General features: G+C 23.3%; 7 protein-coding genes across 7 annotated transcripts; 6 read left to right on the top strand and 1 right to left on the bottom strand.

Annotated features, from left to right (window-relative positions):
- Positions 1 to 1,620: 1,620 nt before the first annotated feature.
- On the top strand, positions 1,621 to 3,264 carry PVVCY_0701780 (conserved Plasmodium protein, unknown function; the record flags this gene model as incomplete). Its single annotated transcript, XM_008627872.1, has 1 exon — positions 1,621 to 3,264. One exon carries the CDS (start codon positions 1,621 to 1,623, stop codon positions 3,262 to 3,264), a length of 1,644 nt encoding a protein of 547 aa, XP_008626094.1.
- A 1,169-nt stretch (positions 3,265 to 4,433) lies between these two features.
- On the top strand, positions 4,434 to 6,331 carry PVVCY_0701770 (RNA-binding protein, putative; the record flags this gene model as incomplete). Its single annotated transcript, XM_008627873.1, has 6 exons — positions 4,434 to 5,424; positions 5,516 to 5,593; positions 5,681 to 5,778; positions 5,890 to 5,979; positions 6,080 to 6,143; positions 6,276 to 6,331. 6 exons carry the CDS (start codon positions 4,434 to 4,436, stop codon positions 6,329 to 6,331), a joined length of 1,377 nt encoding a protein of 458 aa, XP_008626095.1.
- A 3,021-nt stretch (positions 6,332 to 9,352) lies between these two features.
- PVVCY_0701760 (60S ribosomal protein L15, putative) lies at positions 9,353 to 10,257 on the top strand (the record flags this gene model as incomplete). Its single annotated transcript, XM_008627874.1, has 2 exons — positions 9,353 to 9,444; positions 9,732 to 10,257. 2 exons carry the CDS (start codon positions 9,353 to 9,355, stop codon positions 10,255 to 10,257), a joined length of 618 nt encoding a protein of 205 aa, XP_008626096.1.
- A 1,262-nt stretch (positions 10,258 to 11,519) lies between these two features.
- On the top strand, positions 11,520 to 12,626 carry PVVCY_0701750 (conserved Plasmodium protein, unknown function; the record flags this gene model as incomplete). Its single annotated transcript, XM_008627875.1, has 1 exon — positions 11,520 to 12,626. The coding sequence occupies one exon, from the start codon at positions 11,520 to 11,522 to the stop codon at positions 12,624 to 12,626; it is 1,107 nt and encodes a 368-aa protein (XP_008626097.1).
- Positions 12,627 to 13,538: 912 nt separating this feature from the next.
- PVVCY_0701740 (GTP:AMP phosphotransferase, putative) lies at positions 13,539 to 14,219 on the top strand (the record flags this gene model as incomplete). The annotated part of the gene is made up of 1 exon (XM_008627876.1): positions 13,539 to 14,219. The coding sequence occupies one exon, from the start codon at positions 13,539 to 13,541 to the stop codon at positions 14,217 to 14,219; it is 681 nt and encodes a 226-aa protein (XP_008626098.1).
- A 331-nt stretch (positions 14,220 to 14,550) lies between these two features.
- On the bottom strand, positions 14,551 to 15,358 carry PVVCY_0701730 (nuclear cap-binding protein subunit 2, putative; the record flags this gene model as incomplete). Its single annotated transcript, XM_008627877.1, has 2 exons — positions 14,551 to 15,102; positions 15,203 to 15,358. 2 exons carry the CDS (start codon positions 15,356 to 15,358, stop codon positions 14,551 to 14,553), a joined length of 708 nt encoding a protein of 235 aa, XP_008626099.1.
- An 866-nt stretch (positions 15,359 to 16,224) lies between these two features.
- On the top strand, positions 16,225 to 16,881 carry PVVCY_0701720 (coatomer subunit zeta, putative; the record flags this gene model as incomplete). Its single annotated transcript, XM_008627878.1, has 1 exon — positions 16,225 to 16,881. One exon carries the CDS (start codon positions 16,225 to 16,227, stop codon positions 16,879 to 16,881), a length of 657 nt encoding a protein of 218 aa, XP_008626100.1.
- Positions 16,882 to 16,937: the final 56 nt, after the last annotated feature.

The following is a 16,937-nucleotide window of genomic DNA, read 5'->3' as shown; positions in this document are numbered from 1 at the left end:
AACTTAAAAATTATCATGTACAATCCTTTGAAATTTTGCTCATCATTTTCGTTCATTTAAAAAAATAAATAAAATTTTAAAGTATTAAAAAAGATACTCCAAAAATATTTTATATCTTTAAGATAAAAAAAATAATTTTATATGCATTAAATTGTCACACAAATGCGATATTTATTATGACATGTTCAGGAAAAAAAGAATAAAAAAAAAAATTTTGGAAATATATAGAAAAATTTTTATATGCATACCTATACATATTATTATTCCCCTATTTCGGTGCGACTGCAACATATGCATATATATAATATGAAAATAGATAAATACAACGATAAATTTATTGGTTATTCATTTTGCTATTTTTATCATTTTTTAATTACCAAGTTGAAACTGGAATGAAAAATAAGAATTACCACTCACATTCTAGTTCTATTTTTTATATAACCATCATATTACGAAATGAATGTATTCACGAAAAATATCAAGCTCTTAATTTTAGGATATGATAAGTACAATCATAATACTATAAGAAATGTAGCCATTTATATTTTGTCTTAAGGAATTATAGCTATCATTTTTTATTTATGGCTAATAAAAAATTTCATTTACAATTTGGCTATATATTCACGTGCACACATTTTGTCCTTTTTTTTTATTAACATATTTGAGATTACTTCCTTGTCAATTTTATGAAATATTTTCTCGATAAAAAAATTGATAACCTTTGTAATATCTACAATTTCGAATGTTGTAATAATATATTTTTAGTTAAGTAAAAATAAAAACAAATCATCCTTTTTTGTGAATTTCTTTATGACCAAGTTACAACTATAAAAATGCATAGGTTTTATTATGAACAGTTCAGAATTATTCAAAAAATGTAACACTGTATTTGGCTATTTTTTTTTTTTTGGAAATTTAATTTTAATTTTAAGAGTATTTAACATATTTCGCATATTCTACATATTGTTCGATGTATTTGCAACTCCAATTATAGACCCTTTATTATAATGTTGTTGGCTATATGTTATTAGCATTTGGGTAATTTGTACAATCGTAACTTTTGTCTATGAATATAATAACAAAAAAGAAAATTTAAAATATATGTACATAATAAAGAAAGTATTTAAAAATATTATCATTATTGATACAAATAAAAAATTTGGTAAAAATAATGAATATATGTGTGTAGACAAAAAGAAACGAATTGGTATGCCCCGGTTTCATCTATTTAAAGTGGTTGAATTTTTTATATTACATTCAATGGTATGTATTAGTGAGATAAGCAAATATGTATATGGATAGAAAAATAAATAAATCACCACCACATTTAACTAGCAAAAATAAACAAAAAGTGTTAATATTGCTTCCATGATGTATTTAAAAAAATAATAAAAATTAAAATGTAATAAGATATATTTTCCTGTAAAAAAATATGCTATTTTTTTTAATTCAAAAAATAAAAAGCATTAAAAAGGAAAAACAACATCAAAGAAAACAATAAAATGGTTTATGGAATATGAAGAATTAAAGTTTTATAAAAACATATATGTAATGTTTGAATTATACAGAAATTCGAAAATAATATTTTCGTCAAATTATATCAGTACTATTAAATAAAATATGCAAGATGAAAAAGGAGATCATATTGAAGGAAATTCTTGTATAGTTTCAAAATCGAAACAAAACATAAATAGAAACGAAATGGGTTGGAAAAATAAAATTGGCACAACTTGTCGAAATAAAAATATAGATAGATTTTGTAGTGAAGGTGAAAAAAAAATAGTAAGCAATTGCACACAACATCCCTTAATTTGTAAAGAAGATAAAGACATTGAGAATTTAAAGTTCTCAATAGCTACCTCATTAAATAAACTTAAAAAAACGAGTCGTTCAAAAGTGAAATATTATAAGGAATCAGGGTCAGAAAATTGTGAAGAAAAAGATATAAAAAATAGAAACAAAGAATGTATACAGTATGAAGATCAATATTATAAAAACAGAGAAATCCAAAAATGTAGTAAAAATAACAATGAGGAAATATATCAGGAATCACCTATAATTCAAAAAAACATTCAACCAGATTGCGATGTAGAACGAGAAGAAATCATTGAAAATATGAGCAAGGCAATAAATAATTCGGAATTTATTAAAAATATGAACTACTATTTTGAAGAGGGGAATAGTAACACACAATCAGAAAGTGAGAATAATAAAGCTAGCCAAACGAGTGAAAGTGATTGGTGTATAAATATCGAAAAAGACAAACTATATAAAAGCGAACTTTCTGAATTTGTATCCGAGACAAACTACAATGATAAAAATGATAGTTGTGTAAATGAAGACAAGGAAAAAAATAATATAAATTTTATAGAAAAAAAAAATATTGCTAGCGAAAAAGATTTGCTAAAAGATATGAATGCACATGTGCATGCTTTTAAAGAACAATGTGATTATTTAAAGGTTATATTAAATGAATTGAAAGATTTAATGTATATTATCTATACTTGTTTTAAGATAAAGAAAGGTGATAATTGTTTAGAAAAACAAATAAATTCTACTACCATTATGAACAAATGGGATGAATATTTTACTCAAAACCAAAAGGAAATAAATTTACATGAACATGTCAGCAAAAATAAGAATTTTCAAAAAGAAATATTTTATTGCCAAACTCTTAAAATTAATGATGAAAAAAATATTTATTCATCTGAAATATATAATATATATGTAAATTGTTTGAAGATGTTTATGAAAAATGAATTAAGTATAGCTCTTGAAAATATAAGAAATATTTTAAATAATCCAAATTGTGAAATAAATAAAGAAGGTATTAATAAAATGAAAATAAATAATTTACAGCTAGCTAATGGTCATATAAAAACGGAATATATTACAAAGGATGAAAAAAATACAGAAGAAAACCAAAATAACGAGAACAACATTTCTATATTATCAATCACTAAATTAGTTAGTGATATGTCTTATATTCGGCAATATATAGAAGAATTAAAAGTGAGTTGCATAAAGGAAGATAAGCAAACTCAAGTTAAAATTGCAAACCCAATGAAAAATAAAAAACAACCTGACTGTTCAGAAAATAAAATTGATATTGAATTTGATAGCCAAAATGAAAACAATAAAAAATATCAAAATAAAATCTCAGAATTAGAAAAAGAGCTTTTGAATACTAAATTGTTGTTAGCCCAAAGTGAGACTATAAGAGAAATAGAAATTAATGAAATAAAAAAAAGTAAATATAATTGATAAATAGCAGAACAAAAGCTACTTGGTGGCATTACATTATTGTGTGTGTAAAATGTGATAGAAAGTAAAATAGAAAGCGTGGATATTTTTTTCGAGCATATTGTAAAAATAGTACAAAACATAAATATTCGATATATAGTAAAATATAACACTATAATGTTATCCCTATTTTTGTTACCTTATAATAATATGACTTAAAAAAAATAGCAAACCAAATAGCTAAAATACAAATATCTTAAGATTAACCTTACATGTGCATATAATAATGTATACACATATAATAAATATGACAAAATAATATATATTTAAAATTATTTCACAAATAATAAAGATATAAATATTGCCTTATTATAATTTCCCTTTAAAGATATTCTTTTTTTTTTATCTATTTATATATATCCTTTACAATTTTGCCAGTCACAAATATTTATATTAACATATTAAAAAGTATTTCGATATATTTTGTTTGCTATTTTGGTACTTAATTTTCGCTACTTATTTATATTTTTCAAACTAAAATAAAATTTTTTTTTCATAGATATTTAAAATTATTTTAATATATTTAAATTATACATTTTTAAACATTTTAAATTATTTTTTTTAAATATCACAATTTTTTCTATAAAAACATTTGGGTAAATTGCTACCTATGTATAGCACTTATATTAATTTGTGTACGCATATAAAATAATACATAGTATTAACATTTTATTCATGTTGCAAAAAATAATATATGTTAATTTTTCTTTAAATAAATATATACATGTCCATTATTTATATATTATATTTACATTTATTACTATATAATATTACATATATATATAATACAATATATAATGTATAAAATAATGTTTACTCATTCCCTATGAACATAAAAGGAGAATTTTCCTCCTTTTTTTTTTTTTTTTTTTTATTTCCCCCCTTACTCGCATATTAATGCCATTTAAGTTTTTGTTGTATATGCATATATTATATTGAAGTTATTTCATATTCTTAATCTTTTTTTTTATAAATATTACAAGCATATGTGCGTACTTATATATATGTGCATATATATTTAAGTATTTATTATATTTGGTGATTTCCAATTATAATTTTTATATAGTACTTTCAAATTTCACATTTTTGTTAAGTAATAAAATATATACTCATACATATAGTCACACACAATGAGTAGTAGCAGAATGGATACCCCCAAAGATTTGTCTGAAATGACTGACAGTGATTTTTCTAACTTTGACGATAAAACGGATGAAAAAAATGAGCTAAGTGAACAAAATGAAAAACAAGAAGAAGAAAAAAAAAATAATAAGAAAGTGTCATTAAAAAAGTCAAAGAAAAAGTCATCCATATCTTCAAAAAGTAGCCAAAAAAATAATAAAAAAGTAATTCAAAATAAAGCAAAAAAAAAATCACATGCCCCACCGGCTCATCCGCCTCCACCTAGTCGGCCTCCTCCTCCACCACCACCTCCATTTATTCCAAAAGAAAAACAACAAAATTGGAAATTAAAAAAAAAAACAAACAATAATGAGATTAATAATGATCTAGTTTCAATAAACAATTCTGTAGGCAATATTAATAACCCACATTATAGAACTAGCGAACCATATATTTATAATAAAAGTTTAAGTATTGGCCCACCTCATGGTCCGACTCCTCCATACCCTTCAAATATTTATAATCATACTTCGAGCATAAATTCACCACCATGTGCAAACACAAATGTAAAGGTAAATCTACAAACAAATCCTAACTATAATAATAGTTTTAAAAAAAATTATAAAATAAATAGTGCCCCAGAGCCTGAACCATATATCACAGCATCACCAACATTAATACCAGCACCGGGACAGCAACCAAATACTCCAATGAATATACAAGTTGAGAGGAAACATACACTTATATCTAATAATTCAATAAATCAAAATAAAGACTATCCATATATGGATATGCAACATAATAATACTAATTTTTCATTCTCACCAAACATAAAACAACCATATCAAAATATGTCAATTCCACCGAATCCTAACTATTATCCTGTCAATCCACCACCAAATCATTTACGACCAACTGATTATATAGAAGATAAAATGTACTATCCAAACTATCAAACTAATATTGATCATAATAATACTCCTAAGTATTACCCACCAGGTAATTAAACATGATCACTTCTTTCGATTTCCCCCCCCCCATTATTTTTCTCTATATTCTTCTCTAACATGTTTACTATTTTCCTGTTCAGGTGTAAATACCTGGAATGGCGCCGCGCCGCCTCCTATCCCAAACAGCCCATATCAAGGAAGCCCAAAATATCCAGCACGTAAGAAATTTCGTTGATCATTTTCTTAAAATATTATCATTACTATTGTCATGCTTACACATTTTATATATGTTAATATTTTTTTAGATGATCACAACCCAGACAAAATGAGCTATAAGGATAAGCCAATCAGAATTGGCAGTGGCCCCTATGATGCAAAACCACATAATATAATCATTACAAATGTAAATATAAATTACTTTTTTTTAAAATAATTATATTAAATATGCAGCTTTATTTCTTTCTATTTTTCAATTTATTCATATATTTTATAAATATTTATAATTTTCATATAGATACCCAGAAATTTAACATCAAGAGATCTTATGGAAACATTTAAATGCATGGGAAATGTTTTAGGAGCAGGAATTATGATGACTAGCAAGGTATTTTTCTTGCCTGTGCATGTTATTTGTGTTTATTTGCTTTATTTTACCTTACATATTCATATAATTTATTTACAATGGTTTGCAAACACATTTTTAGGGGGAACATTCAGGGTGTGCTTATGTGACATTCCCAAATATCGAAATCGCGGCATTGGCAGCAAGTAGCACATTTAAACAATTAAATTAATTTTCCACTTTCAATAAATATAAGTTTTGCAATTGTGAAAGTAGAAGAGTTCTATATACTCTTTTTTTGTAATAATAATTTATATTATATTTTTTTTTTTTTGCAGGTCGATATGATGGAGGGACATTGAATAATCAGAAAATAAAAGTTTTTATAGAATAAAAATAATTAACAAAAATTTAAAATATATAATTATTGGAAACAGCATATATATATTCGTACATATGTTTATGTGTGTTTATTTACATACGCAAATATATTAATATGTAACAATTTGTATAAATGTTTGTACGAGCATAAAATGTGTCAATCATAAATATAAATAAATGCCTATTATGTTTATGTACACCTTTAATCAAGAATGTTGTTAGTTAATTTACGTATCACCCAATTAATTGTTGATATAATAAGTGTGTTAAATATATTTGCACACATAAGTGTATAATATATATGCGGATATATATATGTACTACCTATTTAATCGCCAATATATTTATACTTATATCTCAACTGTCGTGTATATAATTCATTTATAAGTTTATTTTTATGGTTATAACATATTTCCTTTTTTTTTCGTATTTTTGAAAAATAAAATGAATAAAATATATATGCACACACTTTTATTAATATTATTTTTGCATGTCTTTGAAGATATTATCAATACACTCTACATTTTATTTTACTTATTATTGTATATATAACTATGTACATATATATACATTGCATATATTTATTTTTTTTTTCATTTAAAAATTTTTCAAGTTTTCAAATATTTGATGCTTTTTTAACGTCTTTCTTTTTTTGTATTTATTTATTCGATTATAAAAAATGAGAAAAATATGATAAATGAAACCCCGTATTTTTAGAATATTATTGTATGTTAACATTATTGCATATATACTTATAAAAAATATTTTTTATGAGTAAATACCTATGTGTGCTTATGTTTATTTTTGACGTTTTCATTATTATTATCGTTTTGCATCACTTTATTATTCATTTTATTTTTTAACGATACTTTATAAGTACACACATATACATAACTTGTAGCCCCTATTCTATGAACAAACTATAATTTACACTTACATGTTAAACAAATTAATTTTCATAAACATTTTGATAGCTTATGCTGCTATCTACACACCTACAACTACGCATGGCTTTATTATATTATATATATATTATATGTACATATTTTTTTTTTACTTTAAAAATATATGTTCTAGGTTTGGCTGTTTTACCTGCCATTGCAATAACTTTTTTATATTTTTTGATACTTTTTTCTGAATTTGTCATATTTCTAAATTTTTTAGCTACTTTACCGCTATTTTTTTATTTATCCATTTATATATTGTTTAAAAAAATCGGAATAAGGAAAGTATAAATTCACATTTTTTATAAGTATTTACAATATATACATGTGTATGCAGTATATTTGCACATTATGTTTATATAGATAAATAAAAAATGAAAAGTTTGACTTAATAATACAGAAACAAATATGATAGCATATTAAATTCAAATACGAAAGAAAAGGGAAATAAAAAAACAAAATATCCCTTTTCTCCTTTCTTTTTTTTTGTTATGTTTTTAAAATGCATATGCACATGTATATGTGCTTTCACACCTTCTGGTGTTACTTTATCAAGCCATTGTTACAAATTTGTATATCTACAATTATATTTTAATTCATTTGCTTATATATTTAAAACAATTTGTCTTTTTTTGTTCCTTATGTATTTATGAATCCCTACATTTTTAACCTTTGCCGATTTAAATGCATACCATGCATACCTATACTCATTATATGCAATATGACATGCAATTAATAAATTGTAAAGTTACAAGTTTAGCATATCATGCTCATTAATGCTGAGATATATTTACGTAAGTACATTTTATGCATGTGAGTTTGCATAAAATTTGTATTACATACCTAATTAAGAACATTAAATTTTGTTTTTGTAGTTTTAGGAAAAAATAATATACACCATTATTAGCTATTATTTTTTTTTCTTTCCTTTTTTTACAACACTATTTTAATTAACATTATTATAAAAAAGGGGAACAAATTAGTTGGAAACCTTTAAAATTCATTAATATAAAAAATGTTAAAAAATAAAAACTTAATATTGTAAAACAAAAAATAAATATATATTATAATCCATAAAATGTGGTATTTTTTTAAATATACAATTTTAATTGTAAATTATTAAAAAGGAAAAACAAATAAAAATTATATATAAAAAAAAAATAATAATAATAATTGTATGGTATACTAAAATATTATACAATCATTAGTGAGATTGGGGGCTATAAAAAATTAGAGAAAAATTGTAGGGGGAATGAAAAAATAAAGCCCAAACCCCAAGCCACGAATAATAAAAAAGTATGTAATAATTTGTATATATCTAATCGAGGTTACTTATTTATAATAATAATTTTTGCCATAAAATATGCATTAATTATGTTAATATATTGATAATGGGTAAAAGAATATTACTTCCTATTTTTTATATAAAAAAAGGTTCATGAAAAATAATAGTTCGTTTTGTATGTACATAATAAATATAGTAATAGTAAAGAATAATTAAGAGAAATGACAAACCCTTGTGCATATAAAAAAATATGTCACAGTACAAATAATATATAATGAAAAAAGTAAAACGGGGGATATATTTTTATAACATTATAATTATATAATTCATGTAGCAGGCTAATAATTTATTCCAAGCACCTTCGACCTTCGTTATAGAAAATATAAACAAAAAAAATTCAAAGTAAATATTATTGCATATATAATACATATATAGTTTATTAATATTTTACATACGCTTGGTATATACTTTCACTTGCCAACAGTATAATAAATATAAATTTATTATTTTTATGCATATTCCGGTAAAATGTTCTTAATTATGATAAATAATAAATGTATATATAATAAATAAAAAATATCCATATCTATAATTTTCCCACCTTTTTTAATAGCATAAAAAAATTGCATAAATAGTAAAATAAAAAGAAAAAAAAATTTATATTTATAAAAATAAATAAAAAAATAATAAATATTACAAATTAGAAAAATAAAGAATTATACCAAATTAAAGATTTATGTATGGTATATAAATAAACATATAAACATTATTTACATGACCATTTAAAATCAATAAAAATAAAAAAATGGGAGCATACAAGTATATTCAGGAAATATGGAAAAAAAAACAATCAGATGCTATGCATTTTTTGCTACGTGTCAGAACTTGGGAGTATAGGTAAATTATTCAATAAAAAAAATATATATATATATATATATATGTAAAATATGTATATAACTTTATATGTACTCGTCGATTCAAGCCCTAAGCTATACAAAGTTATGACCAGGGCACATTGGGCTCGCCTTATATTGCTTATACATTAAAAAAAAAGAAAAATAATAATATGCAATATAGGTGTTAGAGTAATATAATTACTCCCCTACTTGTTAATACATACAAAATTTTATTATATGTATATGTATATATTATATACATTTATCCGCACATATATTTGTTTACAGGCAATTACCAGTTGTTCATAGAGTATCTAAACCAAGCAGACCAGATAAAGCAAAAAGATTAGGATATAAAGCTCTTCAAGGTTTTGTAATATATAGAGTAAGAGTTCGAAGAGGGGATAGAAAAAAGAGAGTAAGAAAAGGTGTTGTTCATGGAAAGCCAAAACACCAAGGTGTTCATAAACAAAAATCAGCAAGAAATTTAAAAAGTGTCGCTGAAGGTAAAGTAGGTAAAAGTATTTGTGGAAATTTAAGAGTTTTAAATAGTTATTGGGTAGGTCAAGATGCAGTATATAAATATTATGAAGTTATATTAGTAGACCCAATGCATAATGCAGTAAGAAATAATGCTAGCATAAATTGGATTTGTGATCCAGTACATAAACATAGAGAATTAAGAGGTTTAACTTCAGCAGGAAAGAAATATAGAGGTTTACGTGTTAAAGGTCATTTATCTGCTAAGAGTAGACCATCTATAAGAGCCAACTGGAAGAGAAGACAATTAATAAAATTAAAAAAACGTAGATAAACATATAAATAATATTTAAAATGTTGTATATAGAGAGGAACTGATTTAAAAAAAAATAATAATCCTATTTTTTAATTAAATTTTTAAACGAAACTTTTTGATGAACTATATATATGTGCATGTATACATATATCTTTTTTATCACAAAAAAAATATGAACAATATATATACATTCTCCAAATTACATATGGCTATATGTATATATGGATATGCATATATATTCTGCATGTGCGTTATTTTCGTTTATTTCACTTTTGCCTTAAAAAAAAAAGAAACTTTTACTACTTATTAAGAAGAAAAATATATTTTTTTAATAAACCTATTTATGCGTATAGAAAAATATGCATAGGAAATATCTTGGCATATATAAGCCCTTGCAAAAAAAAAAAAAAAACTTTCACAACTTTGTGACTTGTAAAGGATGTGAACAATTTTGCAAGCGTATGCCACAAAAAAAAAAGGCTTAAATATACTTTTTTAAATAAATAAAAAAAAACAAATTAAATTTATCCAAAAAATATTTATGTCATTTTTCATTAATTTGGTTATGCATATTATGTAATACTGCAAAATAATGTAGCGCTCAAAACCCTTACACACATATGTATAGCATATTGAAAAATTTAATTATTGAAAAAGAATGCATATAATAAAAGGGTGGCAAATATAATAATAAGAATAATATAAGAAGCATGTGCTTGTAAATATAATTGTTTTTTTTTTTTGAACTATTTACAATTTTTATGGGATATTTGTTGTATGAATTAATAAAAAAATATATATAAACAAATAAATATGTATAATAATAATAGGGAGATAAAATGATGAGAGTAAATAGTTGAAATGAAAAATTTTTCATATCCTTACAATTGTAATATAATCTTTTAATTTTTCTATTTTATTGTTTTAAGATCATTTTTATAAATTTATAATATAAATTATAAATATATCAATAATGAAATGAAAGAAATGATTAGTTGTTTTTTATTTGACTAGCCAAGTTGTTATAACTAAAAGAAAGGATTGCACACAGCTTGGGAAAGGATAATTTTTTTTTTTGTAAAATGCGTTTTCTTTTTTTAGCTAGTTGTTTTTTGTTGGCTGTATTAAATTTGTTCTTTGTTTGTAACAAAAAAATTATAACATTAAAAAAAAATGCACATATATTAAACCCTATTAAAAAAGAAATACCACGTAATTGGAAAAAAAACAATGTACTAAATAAAATTGGCTTTATTTTTTATAAAAAAAAAAAATATGAAATGAAAAATTTGGAAAATGTCCCATTATTTGTAGTTACAAACAAATTTGATGAAGTTATTTTGTCCTTCGATCCAGATTATGGAACAGATGATCAGGCTGGAAAAAATACAACCACACAATCTATCCAATATAGTAATACCGATTTTAATCAAAATTTATACGAAGACATTACGTTGGAAAATTACAATAATAGCTTGCTGTTTCCTGTAATAAAAAAAAATGAACAAGTCAGAAAAGAAATAGACCTTAATAAAATACACAATAATGATTGTATAGGAATATTTTTTTTTGATCTAAAAACAGCGGAAGCATATAAAGACGACATTGCTAATTTATATAATAAAAATTTAAAAGATAATAATAAAGTTTTTTTTGGATCAAAAGTAAAATTTACCAATCTTGATTATTTTCTAAAGTTAAAAAAATCATTAAGTTCAAAAGTGGATTTTGTTTTAATACCTAATTATAACGAATTGCAAAATGTTTTAAAAAATAAAAAAGTATTTTATGGTACACCAATATATTATATAAATAAAATAACTTTACGAAAATCAACTATTAAGAAAACCTTTTATGAATTATTCTTTCGAACAAATTTAAAAAAAGTTAAAGTTGAGTTGTATCCAAATATTTTTATAACATACACAATTAAGGAAGAATATGAAAAAGAAGGACAAGAAACAGACAAAGAAAGTGATAAGGGTGAAAAAAAACTTTCCTTATATATACAACTTGAAACGCTTGATAAAAAAAAATATATACCTATTTTCTTTTCTTATGAGCATGCTTATTATTTTTACAAACTATTTGTAAGAAACTTTAAAGACCATTTTACTCAATACATCCTTCCAAAACCACAAATAATTTTAAACTCGTTTGAAAGTTTATTAATGCTATTAAATATGGCAAATGATAATAAACTGAAAGAATTTCATAACCTTTTTTTTGTCCCCACGAGCCACATGTATGATGAAACACTTTATTCCACACAAACCAATGTTTTCACATTTTATTTTAACAAGTTTGTTCAAAAAATAAAATATGACTTGTTCAGGTCGTTCAGGAAAAACTTAAACTACCTAATATCGGACTATTTGTATCCGTAGCTTTGAAAATTAAGAAAGAAAAAAAATTACGAAAAAAAATATGCACATGTCAGGAAAAAAATCGCAAGCAGATATGCGCGGCGAAATTGCACACATACTTAGCCAACCAAACAAATTCGCTATATATATATGTGTATTAATAATGACAAGCTAGCTTATTGATAACCAGAACTATTATTTCTATTACTACGCTAGCATGGTTATAAAAAATCGTTTTATAAGGAATATCTTAAATGGAAAAAACCAAAGAACGACAATTTTGTGTACAATAAAGAGCAGTGGGAAAATTATGAATTGTTCATATTTTTTTATTGTTATTATATATTATTTTAGTTATTTATTATAGCTAGTTATTTGTGTTTTTTTTACTTGTTTTTTTATAGTATTTTTTAATTTCACTTTGTAAGCACAATGTATTAACATTTTGCGCATTTGTTATATGAAAAAGCAAATTAAAATATAAACTTTTTATTTTTTTAATAATTATTTTGAAGTATATTATATTAGCAATAATTAAGCAAAAAAAATAATAAAATAAGTGGATAATCAAAGCTCTATATTTTGGCATCCATCTAACGGTGTTGTTTTATTATAGCTATTTATTTTTTCTTTATTTTATAAAGTGCACGATATTTTTTTAAAAAAGTGAAAATGTGAAATAGGATTTATGGAATTGCAAATATACAACATATGCTTTTTTTTCATTAATTATGAAGAACTAAAAATATAGGCATATCATATGCATGTATGTATAAATTATGGATGTATAAAATAGTTGCTTGCTTTTAAATAAAGCAAATGTGGAAAAAAATAAAGAAAGAAACATGTTGAAAAAAAAATTGTAGATAGGATAAGGTGAAACACATTTATAGAGTCCCCAAATTAAATTAAAAATAAATTAAAAGTTAGAGAATGAAAATTGTATTGTTTGGGGCGCCAGGTGTGGGTAAAGGTACATTTGCTGAAATATTAGCAGAAAAAGAAAAATTAAAACATATAAATATAGGAAATATTTTAAGAAATGAAATAAAAAAAAATTCATCACTTGGGAAAGAAATAAATAAAATAGTTAATAATGGAAATTTAGTTCCAGACAATATAATAACACATATTATTGATGAAGAAATAAAAAAATGCTCTATTAATAATCCAAAAAATTTTAAAGGGTTTATATTAGATGGATTTCCTAGAAATATAAATCAAAGTAAAGAATTAATAAAAATAACAAATATCGATTTATTTGTTAATATATTTTCCCCAAAATATATACTAATTAAAAAGTTATTAGGAAGGAGAATATGCTCTACCTGTAATAATTCTTTCAACATTGTTGATATAAGAGATGAGCAATTTGATATGCCACCACTCTTACCATCAAAAAATTGTCATATTTGTAAAGGGAATGCAGATTTAGTTAAAAGAAGTGACGATAATGAAGAAACAATTTTACACCGATTAAATTCTTATGAATCTAGTAATGCACAAATTATTGATTTTTTTAAAAATTTAAAATATAATTTTATCGATTTTGAAATAAAAAAAGGAATAAAAGATTTTGATGAATTTCACAAATCGATTTTTAAATACTTTTAAGCTTAATTTGTAGCATACATGTGTGTGCTTTTTATTTCCATTTTTTTTCATATTTTTTTCATATTTTTTTTCATATTTTTTTCATATTTTTTTTCATATTTTTTTCATATTTTTTTTCATATTTTTTTCATATTTTTTTTCATATTTTTTTCATATTTTTTTTAAACCTTTTTGGCTTTCTCTTTTTAAGAGTACATTTGCAAAATGAGGCTAGTCAAACAGTTTATGAAAAACAAAAAATAATTAAAATTTTATAAAAAAAAATACGTAAACATTTGATATAACACATGCATATGTTCACCACCGTTTGCCATTTGGAGCAGAACATAATTCACATGTTTGGTTTTCTTTCTTTTTTATAATTATATGGTTTGTTGTTTTTATTTCTATTATATGTCATTAAGTGTTGTGCATTGGGGTATAACGTAACAACATGTCTAAAATTTGCAGGATTAGGATTTTGATGATTATTTGTTAAAACCCTTGGCTTGACATTTCTTTCATATGGATGATACATATTATTGTAAACATTTGGATTATGATAATTATTATTATTATTATTAAATTTTCTTTTTTTTGTAACTAAATGTTGTTGTGCTATACTATCAAGTACTATTGGTCTATCTTCATCAAAATGTTTATTTCGTTCATCTCTTTTTTGTACACCTGTTTTACCTCTTCCATATTTTCGTTTTCCTATAATTCCTAAGTCTTCATCTACTCTTATTATTCTTCCATCTAATATGGAATTATTAAGGAAGTTAACAGATTGTGTTGCTCCTTCTTTTCTTTTATATACTACAAAACAAAACCCGCAAGGAGACTTCTCGGTTCGGTGCAGTCCCATTATTATGTTCTCGACCTCCCCGGCCTTGTTCATGTGCTATAAGAAAATGTCAGAAAAAAGGAAGAAGCATGTTAGAAAAATGTCGGAAAAAATACGAAAAAAAAAACGTGGACATGCATAAAGAACATTTTCTTACCTCGTATATTTGCTGCTCCGTTGTGTAAATGGATAAGTTGCCAATGTAAACAGTCTTAGAGTATTGTATTTTATTTAACCAGTCTTCATAATCATTGCATAATGCCCTATCATAATATTTTCTTTTTTTATATACTTCTTCATATAAATGTGACATTTTTTAATTCGGGTAAATAAATTAGTTGTGATACATTCCATTCAAGTTGATATTGTTTGAGTTGAGAAACATGGAAAAAAGGTTTTCCCCCGGTTTTCACTTTATTTTTTTTTATACTTAAAAAGGAAAAAAAAAATATATTTAGATAGGGGGAGACTAGCTAAAACTGTTTACAAAAAATCGAATTATATAAGTACATAATAAATCCTGCTACTTATATATTTCACTAGTTTGGACTAATTGAATTTTGCATTGTGATAAACAATAAGAATTAAAAATTATGTAAACCCTAATGGCCTATAATAAAAGTATCAATACTTATAAATTAATATAAAAAATTGTTCTATATATATCATAAAATATTTATAAAAAAAAAGCAAAAAAAAATATATATATATATATATTGCCAATATATAAAAGTGCCATTTAAAGTATGCATATGCTGAAGTAAAATTATTTAAAAAAAAAAAAAAAAAAATAGTGTTTATATTTTACATTATGACCGTATAAACAGTTATGAGATATACAAAGGTTTAAAAAAAAACAATCTATTTATTTTTTATTAAAATATATCATCTCAATTTAGTATAAAAATAGTTACAAAGTATTTTATACAAATCAATAATTAGCAAGCACATGCACATGTAATAGTATAAAATATGCATTTCCTTTTTAACATAAAAAAATACTCGATTTAAAAAGATAAAGTAAAAATATTATATCTATAAAGTATTATCACATTTTTTAAGTTGAAGTATAATTACGGTGTGGGGAAGGTATACATATATGAAATATTGAATACGTTTTCAACATTATAAAATACAAAACAAAACTTACTTAAACTCAATTTGAAGTGAACCTATAAAATGAAGGGAGTATCGATAAAACAACTTGATGCTATAATAATGCTGGATGAGGATGGGAAAAGAATTGCAGTAAAGTATTATACAAATGTGTTAGAGAATAAAGATGAGAGTAAAAATCGAAATCAATATGGAAGTAATCTAATGAATAGTAATCAATTATATAGTAAAGAAAATATAAATAGTTTTTATGAAGAAACATATAATGATTTAAAGACAGTAGATAATCAAAAACAATTTGAACATGATCTAGTTGATAAAATTAAAAAGATGTCATCTTTAATAAATGAAATAGAAATCTTAGTATCAAATCAATATATTATATTATGCTTACCAATAAATGATATATATATATTTATTGTTGGAGATGAAAATTGTAATGAACTTGTTTTATATGAAGTTATGAAGGCAATTCAAGATTCTTTAAATAATATTACTAATAATAATATTGGAAAAAAACAATTAATAGATAAATTAGATTCTGTTTTTTTACTTTTAGATGAAATTATTGATAATGGTATTATTATGGAAACTAATTCAAATATTATAGTAAATAGATTATACATGAATGAAGGAGATATACAAGATCTAACTTCATTAAATCAAGCAATATCTTCAGCAAAGGATAATATAATTAGAAGTTTATTAAGCGGTGCATAACCTTTTTTTTTTTTTCATCTCATAATAAATTTTGTCATATTATTGTTTTGGTTTTG

This window comes from Plasmodium vinckei (assembly GCF_900681995.1).
Source record: "Plasmodium vinckei vinckei genome assembly, chromosome: PVVCY_07".
Lineage (NCBI taxonomy): Eukaryota > Apicomplexa > Aconoidasida > Haemosporida > Plasmodiidae > Plasmodium > Plasmodium vinckei.
Note: the sequence above shows the minus strand (reverse complement) of the source record. Positions and strands in the feature narration are given on the sequence as shown.